Source organism: Cervus canadensis, chromosome 18 (assembly GCF_019320065.1).
Source record: "Cervus canadensis isolate Bull #8, Minnesota chromosome 18, ASM1932006v1, whole genome shotgun sequence".
Taxonomy (NCBI): Eukaryota; Metazoa; Chordata; class Mammalia; order Artiodactyla; family Cervidae; genus Cervus; species Cervus canadensis.
The window spans coordinates 43,423,824-43,436,422 of NC_057403.1; the positions used below are offsets into that span (position 1 = coordinate 43,423,824).

General features: G+C 42.4%; 1 protein-coding gene across 1 annotated transcript in view; it reads right to left on the bottom strand.

The window, feature by feature from the left end:
- FTO (FTO alpha-ketoglutarate dependent dioxygenase) overlaps positions 1-12,599 on the bottom strand; it is a 415,913-nt gene that overhangs the window by 292,227 nt on the left and 111,087 nt on the right. Inside the window, exon 3 of the mRNA XM_043434805.1 lies at positions 1,236-1,863. Coding sequence (XP_043290740.1) covers positions 1,236-1,863 — 628 coding nt within the window. The remainder of the gene's footprint in view (positions 1-1,235; positions 1,864-12,599) is intronic.

A 12,599-nucleotide genomic window follows, 5' to 3' on the forward strand; every position in this document is an offset into this window, starting at 1 on the left:
ATCTAGAGGAAATTTTTGAGACTGGGAAATGGTAAGATAGAGAGCAAGGACAGTTTTTTTTTTTTAAATCCCTTTTCCAAAACAGTTGTCTTAGTAAATAAGAGTCAAATAACAATAAAATCCAATTAAAAAACAAGCTTCCGGGAAACAATGACCCTTAAAAGTTCCAGTTGATTCCGGGATGGTATATCTAGAACTCTGGTTTTCCAAGCATTTTTCAATGAATGAGAAGAAAGAGAAACTGGCAAAAGAGCTAACTGCTGTTCTTCAGTCACCCAGTTGTGTCCGACTCTCTGCAACCCCATGGACATGTCAGGCATCCCTCTCCATCAACAAAAGAGCTAACGCTACATCTTATGTTCCTTTGCCAAATGATCAGGCAAAGAAGTCAGCTAAGGTCACCCTGTCCTTGATTTGTCCACCTACCTTTTTTATAATCCTGTTCTGAAAAACACTGGGGACCTTCAAGACACAGAACCTGAACAATCAGAGAAGGAAAATTTGTGCAGACCACAGAAAAGGTAGCCTGCGATCTTTGCTCCAAGGACACCAGGTTTCAGAAACTGTAAGAAAAGGCTGGCCACAGAAACCCTCTCAGGTCTAAAACTGCAGAACTGATGGAAGGGCGGGGGGCGGGTCCGGGGCGGGCTGGAGATATTCCTGAAAATAGAGGTCTGTCAGCTTATAAAACCCACCTCGGCTGTTTCTGACGAGGAAGGACAGTAGTCAAAACGGGAGGAAGCCAAGAACAAGTCCACAGTTGACAGATCACTCCCTTCAAGACAGTGATGTCAACTGTAATAAAACATTTTGGCAAGACTGGAAATGTACACCTGTGGGAACCTGGAAGGATTTGACAGATTTTTGTTTTCCTGGCCCTTTATCAGCAAGTTAATTATAACAACTGTACGATCTACTCTGAGCTTTAGAAAAAGGCAGTTGGGTGTGTGAAACCAAGATGAGGCTCTCTAAGGGCTTGGGAAAGACAAAGACAGGCAGTGCTTACGAGAGAAAATATTCTGCGCACAGGATAACAATGAGCCAGATAGCACAAAGGGAGGAGAAAGAAGCATATTCTGCAGCTATATGGGCGCGGCAAACCTTAGAAGGACACACAACATCTACGTACACACACACACACAAACACATGCATGCATGGACGATCACATCCCCAGAGCCTGTGTGACTCTGGTCATGGGACGTTCGGGGCCGCTTCTCCACGGAGCAGACTGTACCTTCACAGCTATAACTGTACACTGCCACCGCTGACCTGTCCACCAGGTTCTCATCATGATGCCAGCTCACGGCCATTTTCCCCATGCCGAAGTACGGCTCCTCTTTCAGGTATGGCATTTTCTGGGGATCCATGAAATTCAACAAAGTGACGTTGTACGCTGCTCGGTTCTTCATGTCGATCTCATCGTGCCCGTCAAAGGAGGACCCCATGCCAACCCTGGGGAAATCGGGGCCTATGCACACTGGCACGGCATCGATGTTGGCCTTCTCCTTGGCAGCCAGCTCTTCCAAAGCCTGGATGGTCTCTACCTGCAGGTAGCTGTTGAGCTTGAGGAAGGTTTGACAGGCGGCAGCTATCTCGGCCTCGTTGTACTTTGCATCAGAGCCTTTCACGGGCCAGGGTACCGTGAAGAGCCTGGTGTTCAGGTACTTGTAGGTGCAGCCGGGGTTACCGATGAGGATGCGAGAGACTGGAGTGAGCAAGTCCTTGCCCTGGATCCTCACCAGATCCCGAAATAAACAGCCGCGCTCGTGCAGCGTGAGAAAGGCTTGTTGAACCTCTTTATGGAGCAACTCAGGAACGCTGGCAGCTTCTCGGAGAATGAGTTTAGGATATTTCAGCTGCCACTAGAACAAAAGCAAAGCAGAAACATGTGTTTATGGATTTTTTATAAATAAATAATTTATAAATAAAAATAAATAAATAAATAATTTTATTATTTCAAAAGTGTGTTTCTTTGTAAGCCTTAAGAGAATAAAAAAGACTGTCAGGGGTATTTCTAAACACGTATCTCTCTAGCCTAAAATAGAAAACTACATAAAACAAAGTCATCAACTCTCCACCCAAGAGTTTTAGGTCCAAGCCCCATTACAGACAATTATAAACGAAATTTTATGAGTTTGAGCAAACTCCAGGAGATAGTGAAGGACAGGGAAGCCTGGCGTGCTGCAGTCCATGGGGTTGTAAAGAGTCAGACATGACCGAGTGACTAAACAACAACATAAATACAATGATAATAATGATTTGGTCTTCGGTCTTCCAAGCTCCCTCTATGACCATTTCTCCCCACCCTCAACCTGTCTTCCAGCCTTTGGCCCTCCAAAAAAACACAATCTGATTAATTGCTGCTTAACACCTACTTTTTTTAAGGGCTTACCTAGTGTTGTGTACTACTCAAAATGATTTATACATACCAACTCATTTACTTCTTACAACTTTATGTGGAGGTACTATTATTAATATTATCTCCAGGTCATAGATGAGAATACTGAGGTAGAGAGACATTCCAAAAACTTGGGGACTTCCCTGGTGGTCCAGTGGTTAAGACTCCACCCTTCCAATGCAGGGGTCGTGGGTTCAATTCCTGCTCAGGGAACTAAGATCCCACATGCCACGTGGCACAGCAAAATTAAAAAGTTATAAATAAAATAAATAAAAACTTGCCCAAAGTCACAAGGGCTGATAATAGGAGAGCTGGAATTTAAAACCCACAGGCTCCAGAATCAAGCTCCAGAAGCATGAGCTCTTAACCACAAGACTGCACAGCCTCTCAATAAATGAAAACCTGGCTTCTGCTTCAGTGCTTTCACTGAAAGAGAAATAACTTTTCTTTGTGAGTCAGACACTGAGTCCCATGAACACAAGAGCCATGAGAGTTTTGTTTCCAACTCTGATACGAGTGCCCAGGACATACTCAGTAACTACTGGATCAAGGAATGGATGAGACGTGCCATTGCAATTTAGAAAGATGTAATAATTCTACTGGTATCACGAGAGGAGAGCACTATAAGATAATGTCCTCCCATAACATGGAAACACAGGGATTTACTGATGCGGTTTAGGACGTCATTCACTTTTCAGCCAATCAGCTCCCTGATTCTACACAGTGAGATTGAGTTTTTTTAAAACCAAAGCCCAGGATCTCACATTACCCCCAGAAAGTGTCATCTGACTGGCACCTTTTCAGTATTGTACTGCCTACCATTTTTGACAAGTTTTCTTCTACATCTTCATTCAGTAATCATTTATATGATAAACAGGGCAAGACCATTTATTTTTCCATACATTTTTTTCATTCAGTGTATCTCTATAGAGCATCTACCACACACTACACAGAAATAAGGTTCCTGGCCTCACAGAGCTTTTTATTATACCAAATCACACAAATGAAGTATTCCAAGTTGTCTTAAGTACCCGGACAGAAACAAGCCAGTGGAAAATCTGTCATTGGAGAAGAAAAGACACTCTTGGAGCTGGCCTACAGACTGAGCCAGGAAAAGAAGGTACCGGCCATGTGATGAACTAGAGAAAGACCTTCCATGAAGAGGAACCAAAACCTACAAAGGCGCTGAGGATGGAGACCAGCCTATTCTAGAGACAAAAATAAGACCTGTTTTACCGAAGCAAAAGAGCCAAAGGCAGAGTGGCTGGCACTAAAGATGAAGAGGAAGGCACAGCTGGGTCACCCAGAGCCTGGGGGGGCAAAGTAAGAATCTAGATATCACTCTTAAGTGCACTGGAGGACGTCAAAGGGCAAAGAACAATTTGATTTACATTGTGTGTGGTTTTATTTTTAATTTGATTTACGTTGTGCTTATGTTTTGTGTTTTTTTTTTAATTTGGGGTAAAGTTGCTTTACAATGTCGTGTTAGTTTCTGCTATATAATGAAGTGAACCAGCTATACACATACATATATCCTCTCCCTCTTGGATCTCCCTCCCACCAGACCCTCATCCCATCAATCTAGGTCGCCAGAGAGCAGCAGGCAGAGCTCCCTGTGTTATATGGATGATTTACATTTCATAAAAATCATTCTTAATTAAAATATTGGGCATGGATTGGAAAGAGGCAAATGTCAAAGTGGAAAACTCTGTTGGTATTACAACCATCCAGGAGTAAAATGATAATGAGTCTGAATTAGACACAGAGATAAATGAACAGGTAAAATATGTATTTTGTAGGCAGATCAAATGGAAACAGTATGAACTAGCTGTGAGGAACGAAGAAAGGAAAGAAGCAGCAGATGACTTTTCCAGACTTCTGGACTTAATAACTGAACAAACAATCTTCTGGGGTTTTTGTTTGTTTTTTCAAATATTTATATGGCTGAACAAGGTCGAGATCTTTAGTTGTGGCATGCGAACTCTTAGTTGTGGCATGTGGGATCTAGTTCCCTGACCAGGGGCTGAATCTGGGCTCCCTGCATTGGAAGTGAGGAGTCTTAGCCACTGGACCCCCAGGCAAGTACCAATTTACTATTTCTTTCTAAATAAGAAAGACTGGGGTAAAGCAAAACAGGAAGAAGGACAGGAAGGAATGAGGACACTATAGCCATGAAGATGGCAACAAAATCTTCAGGTGGAAATAAGGAGGCAACTGCAGACATACATCAGGATCGCAGAGGAGAGAGTGTGGCCAGGGAACTCACGGTGGGAGCGGTCAGCACACCACACAGCTGATTTTTAAAGACCTGGGAATGACCGAGGTCTCCTAGGGGAACAGCAAAAACACAGAAGGAAGCCCGAAGCCACTTCCCGAGGCACAGACGAAGGCTCAGCAAAGGAGAACTTTGAGGTGGAAAATCAGGAGAGGAAGAATGCAGAAGCCAAGAAGAGAGGAGTATTTCAAGAAAGATGGACGCGCCAACTATGTCAGCTTCCCCTAAGAGACCAAGTGAGATGGGGAGAAAATTATCCACTAGGCTGAGCAGCATGAAAATCACTGATGACAGCAACCAGGGTCATTTCAACCTGTGAGGGGGACAAGTGAGGGGGACAAGAGCCTGATGGGAGTCAGCTGGGGATGAAAGAAGAGGTGGTAGAGATGGGATTTGTCTATTGGCGTGGTTTTGCTATGATAGGGAAGAGAAAAACGGACTTGATGCAGGGGAATGCTAGACCAAGGGACGACTTTGACAATGGAAGAGAAAAGGGTACACGAGGGTTTGTCAGCGTACTCATGGGAATGAGAGGGGAAGAAGAGGATGGTACAGCAGAGAGGGTGACTAACTACAGGAGCAAAGTCGCTGAGTGTCTTGAGCAGGGGGATATCTAATGGAGGATGGAAACTCAGAGAAGGTTTATTTGAATAAGATACCTGGAATATGAGAAGGATCTGCCAGGTACGGAGTTGGGGGAAAGAGACTGCCTTGAAGGGGAAGTACTGAAGTCCTGGGCTCTTGAAGCCAAAGAAAAAGAAGCACATGTGATCCAAGGCAAGAGGAACATGAGTTAACAGTGAAAAAAAAATTGTTTCAATACTTTCCCATGTCATTATTATTGTTATATTTTTAGTGTTGAATTTAATGTTAAGGTATTTATATGTGATCCTCATTTGGTCATGTGAATTTCCCAGGTCTTTAGAGTTATAATTCCCCTGGGTTACATATAACTTCATTAGTCTCTAGGCCCAGTCTGCATTGAACAATAGCAGCGAGAGTGTATGCATGAGTGTGTATTATTTCCAGGCTTCTTCCTCCCTCAGTCCCAGTGGGAGTGTGTTTCAAAACCAAGTTCTTGGGAACGATCTTCCTTTCCTTTAATGTTTTATACTAAGGATTATTTAAAGAACACTGGAATTGTTAAGAAAGTACGGAGAAACTTCCTTTTAATCACTGCTGCTAGCTAAATGTGCTTCCAGTATACTGAGGCCTCCGGGACCTGCTCAGAGAGTAGCCAGTTTAGCAGTAAAATTAGGGTTACTGCTCATGGCTCCAGAATGTTCTGTCTCTTGTTTACTGGGTTATGCCGCACTCCTCATGGGCTGTATAAACAGAAAGTATATCTCTGTGTCTGTTGTTCTACTGGGATAAACGAGGTACAGAAACCAGAACTCCTAGATGGATCCTGGCAGTCTCAATGGCGGTGCACAGCGATGCCACCTAACCTGCTGTCTGTCACTCTGTAATCACACGTCTAACACAGGCACTCTGAGAAGCAGGGCAGTCCTACTGCGCTTTCCTAGTCATTTCCCCACATTTAGACTTGAGTAATTCATCTCCCTTCTTTGGGCTTCCTCAAACTTATTGCACCCCTTCTACTATGTCTTGCCTTCCTGATCAGGCAGAGTAGATAACGCTCTAGTGACAGAAAATGCTCAAATCTTAGTGGCTTCACCCGATGATATTGATCATTTTACATATTATTTGTGGGCTGGCAGAGAATCACTGTCCAGTAAAGCAGTAACTCAGGGACCCAAGCAGCCCCCAGATGGTTATTGTGCCAAAAGGAAAAAGAAGGTTTGGCAGGGTCTGGCACTCCAGGCTAGAAGTGACCGCTGGCTTTTATCACCGGACAGAAACAATCACGTGTTTCATCCAGGATGAGAGGACCCAGAAGTGTAATTCTGCGTCGGGGGATGGGGGAGGGGTGGAGAACCGTTTGGCAATCAGCTCCAGGGATCTGCGCACATTCTGAACTAGTGATTCATTTCGGATTTTCATTGAACTGCCCCTCCTTCATCTCTGCAAACTGCCCTGAAACTCACTCATCTGCCTGTTATCAAATTTAGAATGTTATCTGAATGCAAATCTGCTTCTCTTTCCGGCCTATTCCAGAATTGCTGTTGTTTTTGTTCAGTTGCTAAGTCTTATCCGACTCTTTGCAACCCCATGGACTATAGCCCACCAGGCTCCTCTGTAAGCAAAACATTTTAGAAGGATTTTTAAAATATGGTTTATGAAAAACGTTAAGTAACAAATTACTTCTGTATGAGAAATTAGTAACAAGATATTTAGACAATAGAGTCATAGTTTCATACAAAGAAAAATAGTATACGTGTAACTACAGAAAAGAAGATTTGGAAAAAAACAGAGCCAAAATTTTCTGGTAGATATCTCTGAGCAATGCACTTGGATGTAATTTTTTTTCTTTAGACATCTGTATAATTTTCAAATTTTCAGAAATAAATGCAGAATACTTCTTAAATCAGAAAAGATGTCACATTTGAAAATTCTTAATTTCAAATAGCTAATTCTTAATTTCAAATAATACGACACCTCTTGTCTGTGCCAAGAGGTTCTTTTTGATGACTCTAAATTTTCAAAATATTTCAAGATATCTTCTGGTACTGTCTAAATCTTACTTGGCATGTTGCTCAATGCTCTAGGAAATTTTGATTTTACCACAAGGAATACAAATAACAATAACTAACTAATTTTATCATTATCTCCAAAAATGCAGGAGAAAACGTGTCCAAACCTAAATTTAAATACCCTCTCTTATTATTTATGACATAATTAGATGAGTGCTTGACATATAAAAGTACCACGAAGTGCTTGTTAAATTTTTCTTTAAAGACAACAGTGGGTAAAGAAATGAACATTAAATATTTTAATTCAAGAAATGAACATTAGAAAAATTTTGGAAAAGAAATGAACATTAAATAATTTAATATTAATTCACTCCATCAAACAAATAAGTCCACTTTCCATTTTGGACAGGTACAAGTAGAACATCAGATATCACACAATAATTTGGAACACCTGTTGGCAGATTTTCAAATATGTTCGAATTTTTGGTTGTTATTTAATCCCATTAAAGTTTTTCCAAGGAGTGTACAGATATGTAATTATAATATTAGCAGTTATCAGGTCACATAATACATTCCTTAAGATCTATAAAAGACTCTATGTATATATTAAGAGTTTAGTAAGTATTTGGAAAGTTAATTTTTTAATTGAAGTTAGTTTCAAGTATACAGCAAAGTGATTCAGTTTTATATATATATGTGTGTGTGTACATATATATGTATGTATTCTTTTTCAGATTATTTTCCAATATAGGTTATCATAAGATACTGAATATAGTTCCCTGTGCTATACAGTATGAGCTTGCTGTTTATCTATTTTATTATAGTAGTGTGTATCTATTAATCCCAAATTCCTAATTTATCACTCCCCCATGGTAACCATAAGTTTGTTTTCTATGTCTGTAACTGTATTTCTGTTTTGTAAACTGGAAAGGCATTTTAGATATCAGTTGCCAACATGCCAGGCCTTTATCAATGGCTAAAAGATATGGAATGTTAGCTTCTCTGGAGCACAAGCTTTATTTTCTACCTATTTTAAACCATTATATAAAAATTCTCCTTCCTTCTCTCATATCAAGGGATGGTTCTGAAAGACTTTCATCATATGGTAAAGTCAAGACATGGTGTTGAATAAGGTACCAGTTCACAGGAGGCTCTCCTAAATGAGGACCAATGCAACTCAACCTTTCATAGAGTGAAATAAAATTTAAAATCTTTCAAGTGACCTGGGAAATGGACTTCATTTAAGTGCCAGGACACTGTGATTTCATGGGAGTATATTTCTAATCTGGCTGTTAATAAATTTTGCCAGTTCACACTTTATTTGCACTCTATAGAAACTCACACTATATCAATCACAATATTTTCTACATGATTTTCGTTGTAAATTACTTATGACTTGGCAGCCATCCCAGGACAAATGGGCTAGACACTTATTTGGTCCAGCCCCCCGGCTGCAAGATGCTGAGCTGTCTCCCAAAGGAGGCGGGCGATCTTCCCAAGGCAGCTCCCACAAGGAGTCTTGTGAACACACTACAACGTACACTACAAACTGAGACGACATGTCGGTTCACTCATTCACTCAGTAGTTCATTCTGAATTTATTTAAAATTTACTGAATATTTATTTGTACCAAACACTGTATGAAGTGCCATAAATATAATGATAAACACGAGTTAGGTCCCATTTTATAGCATCTCATAGTTTAACAGTAGAAACAGAAATAGGAACCAAGAGTTAGAGATCTCAGACTTTTCACAACACAAGTATGAATATACTACTATGGGAGCAGGGAATAAATGATTAGGAATGGAGTCTGGAAAATCCTTCCATAAACAAAATTGTTCTTTGTTGTGTGCATGTGCTCAGTCATGTCCGACTCTTGTGAACCCATGGACTGGGAGCCCGCCAGGCTCCTCTGTCCACAGAATTCTCCAGACAAGGATGCTGGAGTGGGTTGCCATGCCCTCCTCCGGGGGAATCTTCCTGACCCAGAGAATGAACCCACATCTCTTACATCTCCCGCACTGACAGGCAGATTCTTTATCACTAGTGCCATACATATTTATTTAGAACATACTATTTGCAGAGCACTAGGTGCTGGGAATATAGAGAAAGCAAAAGTTCCATATGCTCTCCTGGAGCTTATATATATATATATACACACACACACACACACATACTATATTTAGTATATATTTATACTCTATGAATATAAACTATATACAGTTCACTGTTGTTGTTTAGCTGCTAAGCTGTGTCTGATTCTTTGCAACTCCACGGACTGAGCCCGCCAGGCTCTTCTGTCCATAGAATTTTCCAGGCAAGAATACTGGAATGGAAATCCCCTCCTTCTCCAGGGGATCTCTCTGACCCATGGATTGAACCCACATCTCCTGCATTTCAGGCAGATTCTTTACCACTAAGCCACCAGAGAAGCCCCATATAGTTCACTATGTATATGTACATATATAGTATTTTATTTATTCATTAATTACTTGTTTATTTAGTAAAATATATTTATTTTATAGTTTAGATTGTGTTTTGTTGTATTATGGTGTATTAATGCATTTTAGATTGTGCTACATGCTATGGAGAAAAACAAACCCAAGTAAGTAGGATAGGAGTGTCAGGGCTGAATTTTACACAGGATGGGCAGAAGAGGCCTCTGATGAGGTGACATCTGAGCCAAGGCAGGCAAGAAATGAGCACGCAAGCCCTGCAGATAGATACCTGGGGGCAAAGAGAGTTCCAGGCTGAGGGAACATTAAGTGCAGAGGCCTTGGGGCAAGAGTGTGCTCGGTTTATTCTAGGAAGAACTAGAATGCCAGAGTAGGAGGGGAGGGGCCAGGACAAGCAGGAAATGAGGGGAGAGAAGTCAGCGGCAGGTTCTGCCCTGCTCTGCAAGTAACCATCAGGACTTAGGCTTTTACTCTGAAAAGATGGGAAGCCATGAAGGGCTTTGAGCAAGAAAATCTAATGAGCTGATCTATTTATTTATTTTTGATGTGCACTATTTCTAAGTCTTTATTGAGTTTGCTACAACATTGCTTCTGTTTTATCTTTTGGCTCTCTGGTCCCAAGGCATGTGGAAACCCACCTCCCTGACCAGGGCTCAAACCCGCACCCCTTGAATTGGAAGGCACACCACTGGACCACCGAGGAAACATGAGTTGATTTATGCTTTAAGAAGAAAACTACTACTGATGCTGTGTTAAAAACAAACTGGACCTGGAGGCAAAAGAAAATAGGAAACCACTGCAAACACTCAAGAGAGAGAAACGGAGGCATCTTTGGCCACGAAGCATGTGGCAGAGGTAGTGAGAAGCGTTCTGATATTTAATGTACTCTGAACATAACACGAGTGGGACTTCCTGGTATCAACACAGAAGACTGTACTTAAGTAAGGTAAACTTTAAGGGTGAGGAGATGCTCACCAGACAGAGAGGGGCTGAGGGTACTCTAGACCCAGGGGACAAGAGACACAAGGGCAAGAAAGGATGACAGGGCAGAGAAGAGCCAAGAGATAGTGAGAAACTCTGTCTGACCGGAGCTGGAGGCTGAACACAATGTCAGGCAAAGCGGTGGAGACTAGACCAGCAGAGGTAATTTGGGACCATATGCAGAGGAGTTTGGACTTGACTTCAGAGGCAAGAGAGACGGAACCAAATTTACAAAGCAAGAAATGACAAGCCTGTCATATTTGGGGGCTTCCCTGGTGGCTGAGTTGGTCAAGAATCTGCCTGCAATGTAGGACCCAATGGTACAGTCCATGGAGTCACAAAGAGTCAGACACAACTGAGCGACTTAACACACAGACAATAAGGTACACAAAATTGGTTCAAAATATACTGAAAAATTCAACTTCTTTAGGGCTTCCCGGGTGGTGCAGTGGTAAAGAATCTGCCAGCCATATTTATCAGAACACAATTCTGATGGAGTTGGGGCAAGCAAAAGAACATACCAACTAGGAAACTCTTAAAACCGTGCTGGTGGAAGATGACCAATGAGGACCTGAATTCACACAGTGTTGGTGAGACTGGAAGAGAAGAAAACATCTGGGAGACTAATGCTAATTTACTGCGTTCTTTATTGAGATTTTTCTGTCTGTTTATAAAATCAATTGAACCTATTCCAGGGGCCTCCCAGGTGGCACTAGTAGTAAAGAATCCACCTGACAACGCAGGAGACGAGAGCTGATACTTGGGTCGGAAAGATGCCCTGGAGTAGGAAATGGCAACCCACTCCAGTGTTCTTGCCTGGGAAACCCAATGGACGGAGGAGCCTGGTGGGCTACAGTCCATGGGGTCGCAAGGAGTCGGACACGACTGAAGCGACTTAGCACGCACGCAACCTATTCCAAAACAGAACTCTCTTTTTATCATTAATATATTCTCTTAAGTCTCAAAAAGAAAAAAGAAGAAACTATTTGAGATTCTGAAAAACTAGAACTGCCAGGGCCCAGGCAGTAAACAAGGTCTGGAAGCCATGAAGAGAAGCTGAGGACTGCAAAGGCCTAATTTGAACAACAGGACCAGGGGGACGTCACTAGACAAGGGGATGGGAGGCAGGATCCCTGTAGAACATAAGTCATATCCGATCATTCTTGTGCTCCAAACCCTGTCATGTCTTCTCATCTCACTCAGAGTCATGGCCACTGTTCTCACCAAGTTCCTACAGAATCGGGCCACCATGCTCCGATCTCATCCCCTTCTATGCCCTCCAACTCTCTCACTCCCCACCAGATGTTTCAGCCTCAGCTGCATGTCCTCAAACGCATCTTAGAGGCTTTGCTGTTAACTCCGTCCAGAAGCGACTAAGCGTTAAGTCGATTCAATCATGTCCAACTCTTTGAGACCCTGTGGACTGTAGCCTGCCGAAAGGGCTCCTCTGTCCACGGGATTCTCCAGGCAAGAATACTGGAGTGGGCTGCCATGCCCTTCTCCAAAGGATCTCCCCATCTCCCAGGGATCGAACTGGTATCTCTTAAGTCTCCTGCATTGGCAGGCAGGTTCTTTACCACTAGCGCCACCTGGGAAGCCAAAGCTAAGTACATTTGTTTAATTAACTAACAAACTCATGGACTTCCCCAGTGGCTCAGCAGTAAAGAATCTGCCCGCAGCGCAAGAGATGCAGGTTCCATCCCTGGGTCGGGAAGATCCCCTGGAGGAGGGCATGGCAACCCAGTGCAGTATTCTTGCCTGGAGAATCCCATGGACAGAGGAGCCTGATGGGCTACAGTCTGTAGGGTCACAGAGAGTCAGACATGACAGCAACCGAGCAGACAGACAATGAATTCATATAGATCACGAGTAGTTCAATGTCCCTGCAAGA